The sequence below is a fragment of the Melozone crissalis genome, unplaced genomic scaffold (genome assembly GCF_028551555.1).
Source record: "Melozone crissalis strain CALT ecotype California unplaced genomic scaffold, PUWL_Pcris_2 ptg000088l_1, whole genome shotgun sequence".
Taxonomy (NCBI): domain Eukaryota; kingdom Metazoa; phylum Chordata; class Aves; order Passeriformes; family Passerellidae; genus Melozone; species Melozone crissalis.
The window spans coordinates 3387612-3409550 of NW_026535865.1; the positions used below are offsets into that span (position 1 = coordinate 3387612).

Sequence of the window (21939 nt, forward strand, 5' to 3'; positions counted from 1 at the left end):
CCCAAGAGTTTTAAACCCTTCTGTGTTCACTGGAGCCCTGCCAAGTGTAAGGTTCGGATGGGAAATGCTCATTCTAGAATTGCTTTTGTGATTTACCGAGCCAGAAACCTTCTTCATCCCTCAAGCATCCATCATGGATACAAAGATAATAAATGCCAATAATTCCCATATATTCCCTCTTGTTTTGAAGTGGCCTGGGCTAAACCAGTCAGTATTTTTAATACTTTCCCACAAAAAATAAAAAGAAGCAGGTGAACAGGAGAAAACTGGATGAATACACAATATATATTTTATACAATTCAATTTTTTGGGATGAGCATGGCTATAGACAAAAAGGTCTGATAAATCATTTTCCTAGTAGAAAGAACAATTTTTTTTTTTTTCATTTTCAGCCTCAGAAGACGTTCCAGGAGGGAGTTCTTATCTTCAGCATTCACCTTAATTATTCACCTAATTATTGTAATATTAATAAGGATGTCTAAAGCAAGCCTTGGAGGTGTTCACATGCATTGAGGCCACAGCTGTTTGTTGTTTTTATGTTACCTAAAGTTGCTCCAAGCAACAGCTTTGGGAAAAGCCAGAACCCAGCTGTACTGTCAGAGGCAAAACCTTTTTCATTTGTAAATGGAAGTAAAATGGAAGGAGAGTGGCTGCATGATTGAGTAAAAGCCTTTTGATAATGCATTTTTTTTTCCAGAGAAGTGTCAGATTTTTAGCATTTGCAGGGTCCCAGATGTTTCCCTGAGCAGATTTCTGCACAAAGTGCACACAGAGCTGGCTCTCACTCACAGATACATACACAGAATAAGAAGCTGCCTGGGGCAGCAGAATCCCTTACACATGTTCCAGATGTTCTGAGCCTTCATTCACTTTAAACACTCATTTTTCTCTGTGTGAGGAGGTTTGAAGTTCCCAATTCTTTTCAATTTCTTTGCTTTTCCCCAATTCCTTGCAGGCTACCAGCGCCAGCTGACCTACAAGAGGCAGGATGGCTCCTACAGTGCTTTTGGGGAGAGGGACTCCTCAGGGAGCATGTGGTGAGTGTCTGTTCAAAACTGAGCTCAAACTACTTAAAACTGAGCTCAAACTAGTTAAAACTGAGTTAGAAAAGTGCTAAGTGTTTGCTAAACAGGAAAACCACACTGGGCTGGGAAAGAGAAGTAATTTTCTAGCTTTTCTCTGGTATCACACACAGTGGAGAGCAGAAATAATGCAATAATACTCAGAAATATCCAATGATATTCTATGGAGTTGCTGTACAGTGCTGCTGAGTGCTCTGACTGCATTAGCTGGTGTGATTCAGGACTCAGGAGCAGTTAGGAGAGTTAAATCTGTTAATTAGTGCAGGTTTCAGGCACAAAGCTGTGGTTAAGGATCATATCTGCAATTGGAGTAGTAATTAAGTGGTAATTAAGCACTGATTCCGTTAGTGAAGGGGGTTTTACCTGAAGCAGAGGCTTCTGTCAGGTAAAAAACCAACCAAAACCAACCCAAAAGCCCTCAGAGACATCCTTGTACCAACAGGATGGGTTTGTCTTCGATCTTTGTGATCTTTGGATTTGTGCACTGTGATCTTTGGAGAAAATCCTTAAATACATTTTCTATTACATCAGTTTGTTGTATATTCATAAACTTTTTCCCTAAACTAGTTTGTATATTCTATGAACTGTTTAGCATGGCTCCTCCTTGGTTCTACTTATTTAGAGTATGTGAATTCCTTGGTTGTGGTTTTAGTCTTTTTTTTATTATCATTTTTAGTTTTGGGCTTTGGTCCTCACTGTCTTCAGTCAGTGAGTGCTGATTGTTGGCATTTCTGTAGCAGGTGTCTTCATTTATATTATTATTGGATCTTATCTTATATTTTTATTTATCTTATCTTATATTTTTATTGGATCTTTTCCCATCCAAGCAGGCATTTTAACACAAGCATGCTTAAATCAGCTATTTTCATTAAGCTTAATTAACAACAGAAATAAAATGTATATCTTTATAACAAAGTTATTTTAACACCACACATATAAAATCCATTTTAATATTTGCAAAAAGCTAATATTACAATATGCATCTATAACACAGGGAGCTTCCACCTCAGCCCCAGCATGTCCCAGTCCCTGGATGTGAAATGTGGTGACACAGAATTACTCAACACTCCAAAAATCCCCTGCCAGGCAGCAGAGTTTGCTACCCTCCCATTCCTCAGGGGCCTGTAAATGCAATGACTCAATCCCCCCAAGCTGGCCAGTGCTCACACTTGCTGTCAGAGGTTTAGAATTCCAAAAACACTTCTGGTGCTTTCTGAAGTCTTAATTCTGTATGAAGTGTAACACAGCTTCAGGCTTGAGGAGAGAAACTGGATTTCTTATGAGAAATATTAATTCTTAATTTTAAAATATTGATTCTTTGCTTAAAAACTTTAATAATTTGGGATAAAAAATAACTATTTCAGAGTGTGGCATAATTATGACAAATACACCATTGAGTTCTACTTTTCAATTTAGTTTGTTGACCTTTAATCCTTCTCTTACCCAAAGCCTGGACAGGGTTCTGGTGATTTTATGTCCCATTATTAAATTATTAATTTAATAATTATTAAACCGCAATAATTTATTGTTATTGAGGTTTTAACAACAATGTTTAGTGTTTCCCAACAAGATTTTTTTCAATTTGTGCTTTTTAAGAATATAATTTTTTCCTTGCAGGTACTTAAATCTGAATTTGTTATCTCAGTAAAGACGATTAATTCATTTTTCCAGGTTAACAGCTTTTGTCCTCAAGTCCTTTGCTCAGTCCCGTGGGTTTATTTTCATTGATCCAAAAGAACTCTCAGCTGCCAAAGACTGGATCATCCAGCACCAGAAAGAAGATGGTTCTTTCCCTGCTATGGGCAGGATACTAAACAAGGATATTCAGGTAAAAACCAGCCAGGATCAATTTGCAGCAAGAACATTTTAAAGTTATTATCAGGGCATGAAGTGGTGCAGTTTGAATGTGAATTTTGCACCTGAAAGGCTGGGATGCTGCAGGGAGAACCAGGGGAATTCCAGTTCAGAAAGGTCCATCAGAATGTGTTTGTGGGGTGTCCCCAGAGGATGGAAATCAAGGTGTGAAATCTTAAAAAATCCTACATTAAATGAGTCCTCAGGCCTGGGACAGCTGGCTCTAACCAATGTGGGCTTGGGTTCCTAAATTTTGTACTCCTTGTGTGCAAGGAAAAGAAATTTGATGATGCTTCAGCTTCTCCTCCAGCTCTAACACATCCTTTGTATTACTTCAAATTCTGTTTTTTTAACTCCAGTGTCTTTTCTGTAATTTTCATCCAGTGTTTGTGTTGTTTGCCCTTCCAGGGTGGGATCCATGGGAAGATCTCCCTGACAGCTTATGTGGTTGCATCTCTTCTGGAAACAGGTGTCACTTCTGAGGTAACAAAAGCTCCAAAAATTCTCTCTATCCTTTCTTTATAAAATCTTCATTTTGCTGCTGTTTGCCTTCAGAGGTTCTGTGCTCTCTGACAGCATCCAAGGAAGGGGAGGCTGCTGGAAAGCCTTGGGGCTGTTCTGAAGTTAAAGATTCTGTTCTGAAGTTGTTCAAGGTGGTCTCCCACCCTCCAGCCATCAGCTCGTGATTATTCCAGCAGAGCAGAACACTCCCCTGCAGCCCCATCCCTCAACCTCTCCCAGAAATTACTGCAAAAAGAGTTTTTCTGCCTCTTATCTTCAAGCTGTGAGTGCAGCCTGTGCTGATCCTGCTCTTCTCTTGCCTGCAGGGACTCAGGAATCCTGGCTTGGTGCTAAAAGCAGTTTAACTTGGGGATCCAGAGAGCTCTTGTGGTCTGGCTTGGCTGCACTGGCCAAAATGCTACTGCTGTCAGATTACAGAGCCTTTGGAGAGCTGAGCTCCTGCTCTGAGCTGGATTCAGGGCTCTGGAGGAACATGTTGCTGCTCTTTGCAAGAACACTGCAAAAAAGAGAAGCAGTTATATAGGAACAGCCAATTCCACTGAAAAAAAAAAAAAAAACCAATTTTCCAGTATAACTGGTGGTTTTGGGGATTCCTCCTTAAAACTCCTGCTAACAAAGTGCTCCTGCCTCTGATGTGTTTCTGCCAGAATGCAGCTTCACTAGGATGGAGCTGTTTAGATAAGATTGTAGTGGCACATTCCCACTGACCAGGACTGGGAAGATGCTCCCTTGCAGATGTTCCCCTGCCCTTCAGCCAAGGGAGAGGGCAGGGGTGGGCTGGGAGGTGAAAAGAGGAGGTGCAGGGGATGCTGCAGCATCTTCTGGAGATCTGCTCTCACACCAAAGGGCCCGTTCAGCACAACCCTGTGGGTTTGTGGCGTGTCAGAGCAGCCAGTGCCCATTCAGGACCTCTGATAACCTCAGCACTCCTCACCCATCCCTATGGAGCCTGAAGAATAACAAAAAATAGAGCTGCTGCTGCAGGCAGATGCCCCCTAAGCCCTTATCCTTGTTGGAGTGGGAGGCTTTCAACCTTATTAAAAATTCCTAAAACCCTGCAGAGCTCACAGAGGAACTTCCTGCCTCCCTGTGAGCAGGGATGTGATGCTCTGTGTGGCAGGGCAGCCCCAGCAGTGCAGTTTCTGCGCATTCTAATGCTTTTCCTAGAGGAGATTTGTGAGTGTTCCTAATGATCTTAGCTGGGAAATGAGGAAGGGCAAGGTTAGCGCCACAGGGAAATCAAAGGAAACCAAATTACATCAAGTCCAATTAAATTGTTTCTATAAATTATCAGAGCCACGTTCCTGCATGGTGAGGTCATTGGGGGAGTTAATAAAACATGTTTGTTGGCTGCAGGGACCCCTGGGAACCTTGGCCTTTATTATCCTCTGGCGTCTGCCAGACGTGTCAGGAGCACAATCAAACCTCCAGCACAGAGCTCACCCTGCCCTGCTCATCTGCTGCCTTGCAGGGCACACAATTTCTCCAGCTTTAGAGGAGGAAAAGTCTGTCTAAAAGTTAGCCTAAATCATTCTCACTGTGCTGTTTGCACTTTTATTTTGGAATTTTTGATGCCTGGCTTTTCTCTGTTAGCCTAAATCATTCTTACTCTGCTGGTTGCACCTTTATTTTAGAATTTTTGATGCATGGCATTTCTCAGGGTGTCCAACATGTTCTCAAAGTGTCCATGCTGTTCTGCAGAGAACAAAATGTATCTTTCTGAGTTGATTGTGTGGATTTTTGTTTGGATTTTGTTGGGGGTTTTTGTTTGGTTGCTATTGTATTTGCTGGGAAATGTCCCGACCGAGGCAGGAATGATGAATCTGAGTCCATGTTCTCAGAAGGCTAATTCATTATTTTATAATATTATATTATATTAAAGAATATTATTAGCATATTATATTAAAGAATATAATACTATAAAGAGTATAATTACTTTATAATATTATATTACAATACTATATTATACTACTATATTATATTAAAGAATATTATTATATAATATATATTATATTATAATTTATAATATGATAATATGTATTATATAGTATAATATATAATATTATACTATATTTATAGTACATACTATTATAATACTATATTATATTAAAGAATATTATAACTTACTATATAATATATATTATATTATAATATATAATAGTATAATATATATTATATAGTATAATATATAATATTATACTATATTTAGAATACATACCATTGTAATACTCTATTATATTAAAGAATATTATTACTTTATAATACTATATTGTATTAAAGAATACTATACTAAAGAATACAGAAAGGATACTTACAGAATGCTAAAAAGATAATTAAAAACTTGTGGCTCTCTGCAGAGTCCCAACACAGCTTGGCACTGATTGGCCAATGAGTTAAAACAACTCACAGCAGAATCCAATGAAACAATCCCCAAACACATTCCACATGAACAAAACACAGGAGAAGCAAATGAGATAAGAATTGTTTTCCTTTTCTCTGTGGCTTCTCAGCTTCCCAAAAGAAAAATGGGGATTTTTTTCAGAGAATGTGAATGCTACAAGTTGCCTTTTTTTTTAATGTAACAAGTAATAAAGCAATCCCAACTCCTGAGACTGGTACATCTACCTGGGCCTCTTTCCCCTGTGAATGTAGGAAGAAAGAACAGCTGTAGAAAAAGCAAAGCACTTCCTGGAGTCCAACCTGTACTCAGCAGAGGATCCCTACACCACTGCCCTGAGCGCCTACGCCCTGACCCTGCTGCACAGCCCCAGCGCTGCTGCCACGCTGCGCAGGATGAACAGCATGGCCATCACACAAGGTAGGAGCTGCTTGGCCTCACAGGGGCCTGGGATGGGAAAAAGGGGCAAAACCTGGTGGGTTTTGTGCCATATGAATTGATAAGGGAGATTCTGCCAGCTGGAGTTGAGCAGAGCTGTTTGGGAGTTTGTTGTGTTCCTGTGTTCTTCACTATTCTGTCCCCACACCATCCAAACACAGCCTGGATCATCTGAGCTGCTGGACAGGATGGGGGATGAGGGATTCCTCACTGACAATTTCACTCAAAGGGGCTGATTTTTGGAAAAAAAAAAGTAAGAAAGAAAAGAAAAATCCCATCTCTAAAGTGATAACATTTGTCTTCGTATGGAAATCATCACAGTTTCCTTTGATAGGAAAAGGGAGCAAAACCTGATGGTTCAAATTTCCAGAACCGAATTAATAAGGGAGATTTGCTGTTTGGGAGTTTGTTGTGTTCCTGTGTTCTTCACTATTCTGCCCTCACACCATCCAAACACAGTCTGGATCATCTTGAGCTGCTGGACAAGATGGGATCTAGAGGATCAAGGATTCCTCACTGACAGTTTCACTGAAAGAGGCTGATTTTGGAAAAAAAAATGAAGAAAAATCCCATCTCTCTAATATGATAATTTTTGTGTTCATGTGGAAATCATCACAGTTTCCTTTCACAAGCACATTTGGGATACCATGAAGCTCCTTTGTGCCCTCTTTAGGATCAGACCCTTGGTAGGATCCTTTAAACACTATCAGAACAGGAACACCAAGAGGACAAACACTAAATCTGGATTTTTTTTTCAGTACATTAGAAAAGAAAAGAAATATAAAGAAATATAAAGAGGCAAGATTTTCATACAAACCCAAGGTGGCACAGTTTGGCTTTGCAAGGCAAGGGTGCTCCTGGTTTTCTTTGGAGAGGGCTCCACACATGTGGCTGATGCTGAAGGGAGGCAAGTGCAGCAAAATCAGAGAATATTCTGAATTGTAAGGGACCAACTTGTGAGTGAGTGTCCCACACAGAGATCAGAGCCACAGCCTTGGTGTTCAGTTCAATTCTCTAACCACTGGAATGATTTAGAGTTGTTCAGAGGCTCTGCAATGCCCTGTAACACCTCACATTCCCTGGTGGTGTGTTTTAATCCAAAATTAAAGAATCACCTGATTTTTTGGAATTATTGGATTGGATTTCATTGAATTGGGTTACATTGAATTACCTCTGTCATTGGATTACATTGAATTGTCTCTGTCATTCCAAAGGAGCTCCTTGCCCAGGCACTGGCTGTCCAAAAGGAGGGACAGGGAGCTCAGGGCAGGGAGCAAAAGTGAAATTTGACTGCTCTGATAACAGCCCTGTCCCTCTGCCCTCTTCCCCCAGATGGATTTACCCACTGGAGCCTCACAGGAACCCTTGTGACTGATGAAGACACCTTCATGGGGTTTAATGATGGACTCTCTCAATCAGGTAATTGGGAACCTGCAGGGCAGAGAAAAGGGAAGGGGGTGCCACAACCAGCCTGCATGTATTGCAGGGGATTGTTTATAAAATATAAGGTATTCTGAAATTGTCACTCGGGGAAGGGTGCAGAGAAGACAGAGCTCAGGCTGGTGACATGATGCTGAAAAATAAATGTGAGACAGAGCAAGATGAGGTTCAGACAGGACAGGTTTTTCAGCCCCAGATGTTTCATCAGCTTTCACTCCAGTTTTATTGAGACAAAATCCCACGTGGCTCTCACTCTTCTGTCAGGGAGTAATAATTCAAAATGGAAATCTGAGGGAATTCAAATAAATTTAATTTTAGAGCTGTTTATCTATGTATTTTCAAATGAACCTAAGGATTCACTGACTCTTCAGCTGATTTTTCTGCACTTTGGCTGTCAAAGCCACAGAAACTGAATGATGCTGTGATTTTCAAGCCACTTAAAGCCATTGACTCTTTGAATGTGATTTTGGTGCAGTAATACTCAGGAGGGATCTGACTGGATATTGTATGAAAATCTCTAGGGCAGGACAACAGTGTGGACAGCAGAAGAGTAGAACTGCAGTGGGAGAGGAATTACTTGTGGGATACAGTCAAGAAAAGGGAGTTTATTGTGTAAATATCTTAACTATTGGTTATCTATTAGCTGAATGGAGGCCTATGTTGAAAGCAGAGATATTTTAGGCAGGTGAAGCACCTTGGGTGCAAACATTTTAACTTCCCTTTTTACTTCTACAGATGCTTAACTTTTTAGAATTATTTTTAAGTTAATAAATATTCATAGAACTATCTCTAGACCTGGATTCTCACATCTAGGTGGTATTTTGATTTTTTTTTTTTTTAATTCACCCCTCTTTCAGTTGTTTCTGCAGAGGTGGAAATGACATCCTATGCCCTTCTGACCTACACACTGCTGGGAGATGTGGCCTCTGCACTCCCTGTGGTCAAGTGGCTCTCCCAGCAGAGGAATGCACTGGGAGGATTCTCCTCTACTCAGGTGGGCAGCCTCTGGAAAAGGTACCTGGGATGGATGCACTGGCAACTGATTCAGGAATGTGGAGTTTGCATCTTCCTGACAGAAATTATTTGTGTTTTGGTAAGAAGGAAAACTTTCCAGAGCTCTTTGCTGCTTCCTCCTCAGGCTGGTAATAAAAGGAACCCAGAGTTTGTCCTCACAGGTGCCTTTGATAGGAAAAGTGAGCAAAAGCTGATGTTTCTATTGCCATATGAATTAATAAGGGAGATTCTGCCAGCTGGAGCTGTTTGGAAGTTTGCTGTGCTCCTTTTTCACTATTCTGATTTCTCCCTCTTCTGGCCCCCAGGACACCTGTGTGGCCCTGCAGGCTCTGGCTGAATATGCCATCCTTTCTTATGTTGGAGGAGTCAACCTGACCATTTCCTTGGCTTCTACAAACCTGGACTACCAGGAGACCTTTGAGCTTAACAAGATGAACAAAAAAGTCCTTCAGACTGCAGTGGTAGGTGGTTCTGAGCAGGGAGGTTTTTAAAGCAATCAGGTTCTGGATGAGGACTTGGATCAGTGATGGGAAAAGCAGAAGTTAAGCACTGTGGGACTTTCTGTGGGTTTGTGCCTGGATTCTGCTGGGAAGGAGGCAGCACTCCTAATTAAAGGCATTTTTCACCATGAACAATGCCTGATGTTGATTTTGTGCTGCTGTTTGTCTCTGCTGTTGTAAGTGCAGGTGGTGAAGAGACTCAGCCATGCTCACTTCACTTCTGTAGTGTCCTTTATAAAGGTATTTTGTACAGAACAGAGCTAAATTGAATATTCATTTCCATTCTGAGTGCCATGTCTTGTCTTGTGCATTCTCCCCAGATCCCCAGTATTCCAACAGGGCTGTTTGTGAGTGCCAAGGGTGAAGGATGCTGTCTGATGCAGGTGAGCTTCTCATGGGGCTGGAGAAGGCATGGCAGGAGATGATCTCTAACCTCACAGCCTGATTGCTGCTTTTCTAATCCCACTTTGCAGCAAGGAAGGACTTACACTTGGGATTTCTCTCAAAATAATTCTATAACTCTTGGTGTTGCTTTAATTTGGGAAGTGAATGTGGAGATGTCTATGTAAGCTCTGGTAGAGCTTAGATAGAGACAGAACTGTGTGTTATTGTAGCAACAATTCCCCCTGAATGGGGAATAATTATCATTGACTCCATGACTCCAATAATTAGCATTGACTTCATGACTCCAATAATTAGCATTGACTCCATCATTGCAGAAGGCTATTCAATTGCTTTATTAAGCTATACTATATTATACTATATTATACAATGAAGAAACTCATAGCCTTTACAGATTGTCTGATATAGTTTTAAGTTAATTGGTCAATCAATCCAAACACCATTCAGTGTCCAATTAAGAAATCACCTGATCAATTGCTTTACTATACTATACTACACTATTAAGAAACTCATAACCTTTACAGATTGTCTGATGCAGTTTTAACTTAATTGGTCAATCAATCCAAACACCATCCTGTGTCCAATTAAGAAATCACCCTTTGGTAAACCATCTCCCTAACACATGTGCACAACAACAGGTGCAGCAAATGGAAGTAAGAATTGTTTCTCATTCTCTTCTCTGAATTTTCTTACAGCTTCCCAGGAAAATCCTGGGAGAGAACTATGTCTCTCTGTGTTCAGAGGATATGTGATTACCACATGTGCTAAAGCCTCTGTTGCCTCTCCCTCTGAGGAGGTGTTGTGTCTGTGCTGGCTGTTTGAGGACACTTTTTTGTGTTGACATTACTTTGGATTACTGTGACCATGTTCACAGGGGTCCAAGGATGAGGGAAGAGATGTGGATGTGACTCCATGTTTCAGAAGGCTTGATTTATTATTTTATTATATATATTATATTAAAACTATAGTAAGAGAATAGAAGAAAAGTTTTCATCAGAAGGCTGGCTAAGAATAGGAAAAAAAGGAATGATAATAAAGGCTTGTGGCTTGGACAGAGTCTGAGCCAGCTGGGCTGATTGGCCATTAATTAGAAACAACTCTATGGGACCAATCACAGATGCACCTGTTGCATTCCACAGCAGCAGATAACCATTGTTTACATTTTGTTCCTGAGGCCTCCCAGCTTCTCAGGAGAAAAAAATCCAAAATCCTAAGGAAAGGATTTCTCATAAAAGATGTCTGTGACAGATTACATTGGAGCCGTAATAACCCATCCTGATTAGATTTTTTTTTCACCTTTTCCCACTCCAGATCGATGTCACGTACAACGTGCCTGACCCCATAGCCAAGCCAGCCTTCCAGCTGCTGGTGAACCTGAAGGAGCCCAAGGCAGAGCAGCCCCTGCCAGCCCCAGCCCCGCTGCGCTCGGGCGCTGAGCGCCACCCTGGAGCCCTGCACAGGGACAGGGCCCTGGGGGATGACGAGGACCCGGCCTCTGACCAGGACCACCGAGAGTACAAAGTCATCCTGGAGACCTGCACCAGGTAGGAAATGCCGTTCCTGCCCCCCACAGAATGTTTGGTTTGTTGGTCCTGGTGTGCATTGTCGCCAAAGGGGTACTGGGGACAGACAAAGGTGATACAGAGACTCCATCATCAGGAAAGTCCTTTATTATTAGAGATTCACAGTTCTTACAGAAACAATTTTCTTTTTTCTCAAAAGAAAAAAAAAGGCAGAAATTGACTATTGGCCTCCTCTTTATATAAATATTATATATTTATACATATATACATAATATAGTTTGTAAATATATGTATTATTTATAGTGTATATATCCTGGAGACCTGCATCAGGTAGGAAATGCTGTTCCTGCTCCCCACAGAATGTTTGGTTTGCTGGTCTTGGTGTGCATTGTCACCAAAGGGGTACTGGGGACAGACAAAGGTGATACAGAGAACCATCATCAGAAGGCATGAAAAGTCCTTTATTTTAAAAAGTCCTTTATTAGAAATTCACAGTTCTTACAACTTGGCTGTAGACAAACAGCAGCAAGAATAGTTTCTGACCTGTATTAAATCCACTTACAAGTTTTGCTCAAACACCTTGGTACTGCTGCAGTCATCAGGGATTGCTGACCTCTTTAGAAAACATTTGGATTTTTAGGGAGGTTATTGGGAATTTGACCCAAGAGAGATAAAGCCGCAACCAGAGGAAATAAAGAGGGCTCACAGCATCATGCTGTGCAACAGGAGAAACCATTCCCAAGAAATTCAGAACTAATTTCATGTTTGTGACCCGGAGCAGGGCAGATGCTGCTTCCCTCCAACAGAAGAACTCCAGAGAGGGCCTTAGATGGAAATGGAAAATTGCGGCTGCCTTATCAGAGCTTAATGGGAAACTCTGGCTCCCCTATCAGCTTCTGTCCCTTCCTTCCTGCAGAGACAAGGGCACACAAGGACTGCAGAGCTGCAGGGCCCCAGGAAAAGCTGGGATTTGTTTTCCTTGGCCCAAACTTGCCCCTGGTCCTTGTGTTCTGGCACAGGCACTGCCCCCAAGTGTCACAATGTCACTGTGCCAACCTCTTCTCCCCCTGCCCGAGCCCTCAGCCTGTTTTGGGGGGAGGATCAAATTCCACAGCGCTGTCAGATGCTGAGGAGGCTGCCCTGCATCAGCACAACCCCTCTGCTGATAGCTCTGACACTCCTGCCCTGGGAATTGCTGCAGCTGAGGCAGAAATTTGAGAGGAAGCCCAGTGCAGGGAGATGGATTGCTTGGAAAGGAAACAAAAGCAAATGAAATCTTCCTTTCCTCCCTTTCTCCCTGTAATGATGCTCTCAGCTCCATCATCATCATCTTGCTGGGGCAGTGTGAGGAGAGGAGTGCAGCTGAGGATGACAAGTGAGCTATTTTGGAGCTGGGGGTGTTCTCAGGATGTGATGAAATGTTGTCATGGCCAGTGACATCCCTGGGGCACTGCTGAAGGGTTAGGGAGAGCCCAGGGTGGAAAACAGAGCTGTGATGTGTAACAGAGGCTGGGGAGATGCAGGCAGAGGGATCCTGAATGATTTATTTGGGACTGTGGGTCTGTTTGAATACACTTTGCATGCTCTTGCATCTTTTGATGGCCATTACCAAGAAGAGCATGGAGTCAAATGGGAATTGAGGGATCCTGGATTATTTATTTGGGAATTGAGGGATCCTGGATGATTTATTTGGGAATGTGGGTCTGTTTGAATACACTTTGCATGCTCTTGCATCTTTTTGTTCCCATTACCAAGGGGAACATGGAGTTAGATGGGAATTGAGGGATCCTGGATGATTTATTTGGGAATTGAGGGATCCTGGATGATTTATTTGGGAATTGAGGGATCCTGGATGGTTTATTTGGGAGTGTGGCTCTGTTTGAATACACTTTGCACGCTCTTGCATGGTTTGATGCCCATTACCAAGAGGAGCATGGAGTTAAATGGAAATTGAGGAGGTTTAATGGCTCTGGGAGCCCTGAGTGCCTCACCCAGAGCCACCTCATGCTACTGTGAGCCTTGGGCTGGGGTGTGGCGAAGTTGAGATTTTGCCCCAACAGCCCTTCTCTCCACGCCTTTTTGTGTGGAGGTTTTGTGCACATTTATAACAACTCAGTTTCAGAGGTTTTTCTGAGTTTTCAGTTATGCTCTAGAGGATGATACAGGCAGTGATTTAACACTTTGCTGACTCATTAGCAAAAGCCCTTTTCTCAGTGCCAGGGGTGAAAGAGGCATTTATAAAAGCCCAGGACTGAATCACCTTGCCTGGTGTTGGGGATTAGCATCCCTCTCCCACCACTGTCCATCCACAGCCCTTCTCTGAGGGTAGAACAGAAGTTTCTCCTACTCCAAGGGTTTATTTCCTTTCTCCAAGTGCATTTTCTCAGTGATTAATTGAAAGATAAAGCAATCAGCCCCACAGGTGGCTGCATCCCTCTGCTTTTCTGCCTCTGGGTTCCAGGACATCTCCTACACCCTGTGAGCTGGGCATCATTTTTTTAAATAAAAGCAGAAAAGAGGATTTTTAAAAACCAACTTGTGGCTTGTGGCTTTCCCACAGCACTTCAACGAGGAGAGCCTTTTAATATGTTATTTTTTTTCCTTCTTCTGGAGTTGATTTCTTCATTCTGAATTGCCTATGGATCTTGAGTTTACTCCCATTTTCTCTCTTATTGTTCCCATGGGAAGATGGCTGCACTCTGGATCCTCAAACATGGCTGTGTTGGAAGTGCCTCTGTTCTCGGGGTTTCGGGCAGATATTGAGAGCCTGGAGCAGGTAAGGGATGGGATTGGGTGGGATCAATGTGATGAGATCAGTGGGATGGGATTGGGATCCATGGGATGGGATCAGTGGGATGGGATTTGGATGCAATCAGTGGGATCCATGGGATGGGATGGGATCAGTAGAATGGGGTAGGACCCATGGGATGGGATCAATGGGATGGGATGTGATTGATGGGATAGGATCCATGGAATAGGATCAGTGGGATGGGATTGATGGGATGGGATCAATAGGATGGGATCAGTGGGATCCATGGGGATAGGATCAGTGGGATGGGATTGGGATCGGTGGGATACGATAGGATCAATAAGATGAATGTGATGGGATAGGATGGGATCAATGGGGTGGGATGGGATGGGATCAATAGGATGGGATCCATGGGAATGGGATGGAATCAATGGGATGGGATCAGTGTGGTGGGAGGGATCAATCCGATGGGATTGGATGGGATCAGTAGGATGAAATGGGATCAATGGGATCCATGGGATGGAATCAATGGGATGGGATGGGGTCAGTGGGATGGGATGTGATCCATGGGATGGGATCAATGGGATGGGATAGGATCAATAGTATCAGTGGGATGGGGGTGCAGTGTTTGGATGTGGATCTCTGCCTGGGAGGATTTCCCTCTGAGGTGCAAGAGGAGCCCATTGAGCGTCAGAGCACTGCTGAAAATATGCAATTAAAATTGGGAAAGGGGAGGAAGAGATTCCACTTGTCAAAAAATCTCTCTGAAATGAGGCAACAGAGCAGGCTGAGCAAACCCAGCCTGGCCACGCCAAGGCTCTCCTGAGCCAGTGCACAGTAATTAACTGAGAGCCATTGGAAAAGCTGAGGTGCAAATGTGCTCTTACAGGAGCTGTTTATGGCTGCTTAGTGAGCTGTGTTATCTCCAACATCTGGATCCCATTTCTTTGGAGGCTCTGTGTCTTGGAATTTTTTGCCCTTTTTATTATTTTTTTTCCCTTCTCTCTGGGAGAACATGGAGTTTCTTGCAGCCAAGCTGAGGTGGACAGAATGTGCCTCGTGCCCAGCCAGCCCTTCAGGGCAGATGAACTGAAATCCTGAGCTTTGCTCTATATTTGTGGGAGTATTCCATTCATTACAACTCATTACATTTTGTGGAACGTTGCATTCACTGCTGGGGTTCTTATGCTGCAAAGATTTATTTTTTTAAGGACTGTTTAACTGAAGAGGTGTAAAATTTTTGCATCCTTGAGAGCCTTTGGGCCTAAAAGGGGCTCCAGGAGAGCTGGAGAGGGACTGGGGACAAGGCATGGAGGGACAGGACACAGGGAATGGCTCCCACTGAAAAAGTGAGATTTAGATGGCAAAAAATCCCATTTAGATGGAATATTGGGAAAGAATTGTTCCCTGGCACAGCTGGGGGTGCTCACCTGGACAAGAGAAGGTTCCAGGGAGAGCTCAGAGTCCCTGGCAGGGCCTGAAGGGGCTCCAGGAAAGGGACTGGGGACAAGGCCTGGAGGGACAGGACACAGGGAATGGCTTCCACTGGAAAAAATGAAATTTAGATGGGAAAAAATCATATTTAGATGGGATATTGGGCAGGAATTGCTCCCTGGCAGGCGAGAAGGCTCCAGGGACACCTCAGAGCCCGCTGAGGGCCCTAAAGGGGCTCCAGGAGAGGGACTGGGGATGAGGCCTGGAGGGACAGGACCCAGGGAATGGCTCCCACTGGAAAAGGGGAGATTTCTGTGGGATATTTGGAAGGAATTGTTCCCTGGGAGGGTGGGGATGGGCTGGGATGGAATTCCCAGAGCAGCTGTGCTCTGGGATCCCTGGCAGTGCCCAAGGCCAGGCTGGACAGGGCTTGGAGGAGCCTGGGACAGTGGAAGGTGTCCCTGCCATGGCATGGGGTGAGTTTTAAGGTCCCTTTCAACCATCCCTTTTTGGGATTTCTTCATGGCTATCAAACAAGGGCCCAACACAAAATTCACTGCCTGAAGCCTCACCATGTATTTTGGACCCCACCTTGAGCAGAGCCAAGTCCCACCTTTGCCCCTGCTCCCTTTTCCCTGCCCTGCTGTGAAGGGGCTGGGCTGTAAATCAGCATTTTCTGGCATTTTTTTGGCATTTTGTGATTTTCCCTGAGCCCAGGCCGGGAGCAGCCCCACATGCAGCCCCAGGGCAGCCTGTGCTTAATGAGGGCTCTGTGCACAACCCACCACAAATCCTCCTAATAATGCTGGATGTCGACAGGGTCAGGAGGTCACCCTGGGCTGGGATAGATCAAACCCCAGCAGAAAAATGCACTTTTAGCTGAGCCCAGCAGTTCCCGGTGGCGCCGGCGTCTCCAGGCCCTCATAAAAGTCCTGTCTGCAGCCATGGACTGCTGAGGGATAACAGCCACCAGCAGGGCCCTAAAATTATAAGGACAAATTAAATTGGCCCTTTCCATGTTGTGGGGGGCTTAAAGAGATGGTGCTTGGCTTGTTACAGGAGGAGCAGGAGTTACAAGTTGGAGCACTCTGCTGGTGGCAGGTTTGGGCAAATTTCAGTGTTCAGAAAGAAGCAGTGCTGCTTGTTTCGTGTCATTCTAAATTATAATTGTAGTTGTTATTATTATTACTATTATTATTATCATTACAATATTTGTTAGTAGCAATTATTTTTATAATTAATATTATATATTATAGAGTATACAGTATATTTACTATTTACTATATACTATATAATATATATATCATAATATGTAATAATTATTATAATTATTTGTTCCCATTTCCACAGAGATTTTAGCCTGTGATCTCAAAGTAACTTAAGATATATATAACAATATATGTTAATATTACATTATTGTATAGAATAATTATTAAACTTATTGATGATAATAATTATTATTATAATTATGAAAATAATAATTATGAAAAATTAATAATTATAGTGATTTGTTCCCATTTCTGTAGAGATTGTAGCCCGATCTCAAAGTAACTTAAGATATATATAATAAGATATATTAATATTACATTATTATATATAATTATTAGATTTATTCATTATTATTATTATTATTATGAAAATAATAATAATTATAATTATTTGTTCTCATTTTCGCAGAGATTTTAGCCTATGATCTTAGAGTAACTTAAGAACATTTAAACCAAAATAAAAACAAAACAGAAACAAAAACAAAAGCACCAAAAAACCAAAAACAAACCCCCTAAAACCCACAAAACCCCAAACAAACAAACAAAAACTCACAAAATGCCCCCACAAGAATATGTTTAAAAATGGAGTTGTCTAACAGAGGTTGAAGTAATAGGACAGTTTGGAGAATAGAATTATAGAACAGAGTGCTCTGGCCCTATCTTGGCTCTCCAAACTTTGATTAAAACACAAAAATCCTTTTCCACAAACCCTCATCCTCCCCAGCTTCAGTTTTAGGTATTTTCCACATGCCAGATGCATTTTAATACAAATTGTCAAAATAGTAATGCTCGATCAGGCAGGACAATCACAGTGTTGAGATGTTCCAAGGGCAGAAATCATGGGAGGAATTTTTGGAAAATTGAAAATGAAGTTTTGGAGATGTGGGAAGTGCCCTTAGATGGTGCGCAAATAAAAAGCATAAAAAGATAAAAATATAAAAAGTGGGTCTGTGGGCCTGCCTGGTACAATGCAAACCCCAAATTCCAAATTTGGGGCCTGGAAGGGAGAGAAGCTGAGGAGCAGAGGCCTGGCCTGACCCCATTTGTCAAAAGGGAGGGTGCCTGGGGCTCTTTCAAATGGCTGCTCTTTTCAAATGGGAGGATTAATTTTCCTGGCAGAAGAATGTTTTGGATTTTTCAGCTGCTGGGAGGAGGGGACCTTCAATACCCAGGGAGATTCCCTGGTGGTCTGAGGGGTGTAAAATAAATAAGAGACTTCATTGAGTGGTTTGGGGTCTCTGGGGTCTTGCTGGAGCCTTGGCACTGAAAACAATCTGGGAGCTGCTGGATGAGATCATGGATGAGGCAGCAGCAGAGTCCCAGGGGGATAAGGAAGAGCCCTCAGCTGATGCACCTTGCAAGAATTCCTCAGCAGGACTCAGAAGTGGCTTTTTCCCCTCTGTCATGTGGCAGCAATTTCAATTTCTTTGCATTTTCCCTCTCTTGCAAGAATTCCTCAGCAGGACACAGAAGTGGCTTTTTCCCCTTCTGTCATGTGGCAGCAACTTCAATTTATTTGCATTTTCTCTCTCTTGCAAGAATTCCTCAGCAGGACACAGAAGTAACTTTTCCCCCTCTGTCATGTGACAGCAATTTCAATTTCTTTGCATTTTCCCTCACTTGCAAGAATTCCTCAGCAAGACAGGCAGGGACACACAGGTGCATTTTCCCCCTCTGTCATGTGGCAGCAATTTCAATCCCTTTGCATTTTTCCTCTCTTATGGAAACACCCTTTTCCAACAGAAGAAATCCCTGGTGTTTAGTGTCTGATGAGTTTTCTAAGCAGTCTGAAATCTTATTCTCTCACTTCTACCTGTTTTCTATAAAATGAGATTAAACTGAACACAATGATTTTTAATTTTTTTTTTTTGCCCACAGTTATTGATGAACAAGCAAATTGGGTTAAAAAGATATGAAGTGGATGGAAGAAAAGTCCTGTTTTATTTTGATGAGGTAATGGCTTTGTTTCTTATAATTATGTTGGATTTTAATGAGAGGCAAATGAGCAGGGGATGAGGCACAGGCAGGGTTGGGATCCCTCAGGGGTGAGGATCTCCCTGCAGATTTAAGTGATTTTTGCTTGAGCTTCTTTTGCTGCAGGTGGCGTTCTGGTTTTGCTTGGAAACCAAAGTATAACAGAGGCAGGTGATTCCCTTCAGCCCATAGAGTGGTTTTGAGTGGATGTCACTCAGATTTTTGCCTTGAAATAATCTGATTTTCAGTGCTAAATGCAGAATAATTTAGATCTCCCAGCACAGAGCTGAGAGTGAAAGGTGAGATCTCTTGGCTTTGTCAGCAGCAGGAAATTGTCTGGTGGTTGTGGGCAAGCCAGGGAACACAGCTGGAGTGTCTGTGGCAAAAATGTGTTTTAAAGGTCAGCAAAGCATCCTGGTTTGGTTCACCCTGTTTGGTTTTTATTCATTATCTCTGTCCTTGTATTTGGAGTATTGGAGGTGTCTTTGTGCTTGGCATTTGGGGCACGTGCTGTGTTCATTTTCAAGCGTAGTTTTTGAGTGTTTTACCCCATTTCTCACAGATTCCCAGCCAGTGCATGACCTGTGTGAAGTTCCAAGCTTTCAGAGAGCACATAGTGGGGAAAACAGCCCCAGTTCCCATCAAGGTGTACGATTACTACGAGCCAGGTTGGTGCCTGTTCCCCTCTGATCCCTGATTGATCAGATCTTCAGGCTGGAGGCTCAGCTGTGATTTCTCCTCCTTGTTGCAGCTTTTGAAGCCACTCGTTTCTACAACGTGAGTGAGAACAGCCCCCTGGCCAGGGAGCTCTGTGATGGCCCAACCTGCAACGAGGTGGAAAGCTCAGCCAGCCAGTGGGTTGGTGAGTTACGCCAAAACCACACAGATCTTTAGGAAAAATGGGACCCGCAACTGTTCTAGACTCAGAACATTTATATTCTGAGTTACAATATTTTATATTATATTTCTATATAAATATATAAAATATCTAAAAATAAATATATATTTATATAATCTTTATCTATATAAAATATAGATTATTATATAATATTATGAATTCTATTTAGACAGATGTGTTTCACTCTGTGTTAGTATAATAAAATAATATAATTTTAATAATATATTTATATGCAAATATATAAAATTATATATTATTATATAATTTATATAATATTATAAATTGTATTTAGACAAATGTTGTGTTTCCCTCTCTGCATTAGTACAATAAAATATCATTTTTATATTATATTTTTATATAAATATATAAAATTATATATTATATAATATTATAAAATATATTTAGACAAATGGTTTGCTTTGCTCTCTGTGTTAGTATAATAAAATAATATAATTTTATATTATATTTATATATAAACATATAAAATGATATAATATTGTATAATATTATAAATTAGATTTAGACAAATGTTGTGTTTCCCTCTCTGTATTAGTGTAAGTTTCACAAAGATTTGGGGGTTTGGCAGTGTTTAAGTCAGGACAAACAGAGCAGCGGTGCTCTTCAGGCACCTAAGTGACTGTGATTTGCTTCAGAGGCAAGAAAAATGTCTAATTCTAGAAGAATCTGCACAAGGGCAGATGTGTCAGTAAACAAAGAGGTAAAAAATCCTCACCATGCAATTTGGTTTTCTTTGTTTCCAATATTTTACAGTGGAGTTCCACAGTTAACTGTAGGAAGATTGAACAATTTCATACATCCATGAATGGAATAACTTGCCCCAGAAGCTGTTGTTCCCTTCTGTGCTCTGTGGCCAAAAACCAGTTGCTTCATCCGAAGTCAGGAAGCTGTTGCACCATGGCTCCTTCAAAAAGACAACTTTGTTCCCAGAGCTTTTAACTCTATAAATTTGTACATCCCTCTTAGAAATCTTTGAGAATTCAACACAAAATTTAATGATCAGTGAACTATTTCCATTCCACCCTCCCTGTGCTGTGCAAAACTGACTGGGAATTGTTTAATCCCCAGGCTTTGTCCACTCTGGCCCTTGCAACAACATCTTTGGCTGCCTGGAGGACGAGCACTTCGAGCAGTGCCTGTGCTCGCGGGACTGCGGCTACGACGGCGAGCCCGTGTGCGCCTCCGACGGCCTCATCTACCCCAACCACTGCCAGATGGAGGTGGCATCCTGCAGGAACAACACCAGGATAGAGCAGATGCCCATGTCTCAGTGTTCTTCTGCCTGTAGGTTTCGTTTCCTTCCCTTTTTTAATCATGATTCAGCTGCTGGATGTCACAAATCGTCATTCGAGCAAATTAATATTCCATACGTGTAGGATGGGATAGGGATTCAGAGTTCTCTGATTCAGAACTTGCTCTGTGCTGTTATTTTGCTGTTCATAGTACATAGATTAAGGGATAAGGGCAGCTGCTTTTCAGCTTGGAAAAACTGGTTTTCTGTTTTCATGGATACATGTTTTACCAGTCAGAATGAATTGAAGAGAAAATGAGTGATACTGTTTGATCTGAAGTGAATATTCCTGGATAAAAATTAAATCCATGAAATGTAGCAAGCTTTGGAGATTCTGCATGGGCTTTCAAGGTGTGTAGTGTATCAGGGAACTGATTACTCCACCTCTGGAAAAGCAAACCTTTAGTAGAGAGGCATTATTAACAAATTATGTGACAAATGAGTTTATTTTTCTTTGTATTTGCAGCCAAGAACTTGCCAGAAGAAAGGGAGGCACACTCCCACACAGCTGAGCAGTCCAGTGTTCCCCAGACCCCAGCAGGTAATGCAATACTTTTGCATTTATCCAAAGGTTTTCTTAAATAGAGTTAAAGTTTGTCCTATCTCTGTACTAAGTACAAGTGGCTCTCAAGCACATTTTAAATAAAGATGCTAAATTTCTCCATCTTATAGAAAAGACAGAATATTCAGAAATCAGAAAAAAGATTAAGAGGTCAGGGAAGCTGAGGATGAGAGGTATTCAGTAGCAGACAGCTCTCCTGGTCCTTTTCCTTCCAGGAAATCATGCAGGAATCCTGCCCAGCTCAGCACCTGCAGGATGTAGATAATTATTTGTAGGAGTGGACAACTGACCCTCCTGTTTTCTCAGCCTTGCTGTGTTTGAACAACACACTTTCTGTGATCTTTTCTTCCACTATTAAGCTGGAAAGATCCCATTGAAAGCCAGGCTGATGTAATGTGTTCCAACAAACAACTGACAAGAGCCCAAACCACTGCAAGGACTCAAATCCAGGTGGATTAACTTTGTCCCTGCAGTTCTGTGCAAAAATGGGGCTGGCAGCCTTGGTTCTTTCTGTTTGGAATAAAGAGCCTTAGTGAACAAAAATGTTAAGGTCAGTGGATGGAGTAGCCAGG

The 21939-nt window shown here is 42.1% G+C and overlaps 1 protein-coding gene across 1 annotated transcript in view; it reads left to right on the top strand.

Annotated features, from left to right (window-relative positions):
• The window catches only part of CPAMD8 (C3 and PZP like alpha-2-macroglobulin domain containing 8), a 60005-nt gene that overhangs the window by 30400 nt on the left and 7666 nt on the right, over nt 1-21939 (top strand). The window contains exons 27-41 of the mRNA XM_054290877.1: nt 956-1037; nt 2754-2910; nt 3345-3419; nt 6111-6276; nt 7627-7713; nt 8592-8728; nt 9054-9209; nt 9569-9631; nt 10962-11194; nt 13862-13949; nt 18503-18577; nt 19161-19266; nt 19350-19460; nt 20583-20798; nt 21272-21346. Coding sequence (XP_054146852.1) covers nt 956-1037; nt 2754-2910; nt 3345-3419; nt 6111-6276; nt 7627-7713; nt 8592-8728; nt 9054-9209; nt 9569-9631; nt 10962-11194; nt 13862-13949; nt 18503-18577; nt 19161-19266; nt 19350-19460; nt 20583-20798; nt 21272-21346 — 1827 coding nt within the window. The remainder of the gene's footprint in view (nt 1-955; nt 1038-2753; nt 2911-3344; nt 3420-6110; nt 6277-7626; nt 7714-8591; nt 8729-9053; nt 9210-9568; nt 9632-10961; nt 11195-13861; nt 13950-18502; nt 18578-19160; nt 19267-19349; nt 19461-20582; nt 20799-21271; nt 21347-21939) is intronic.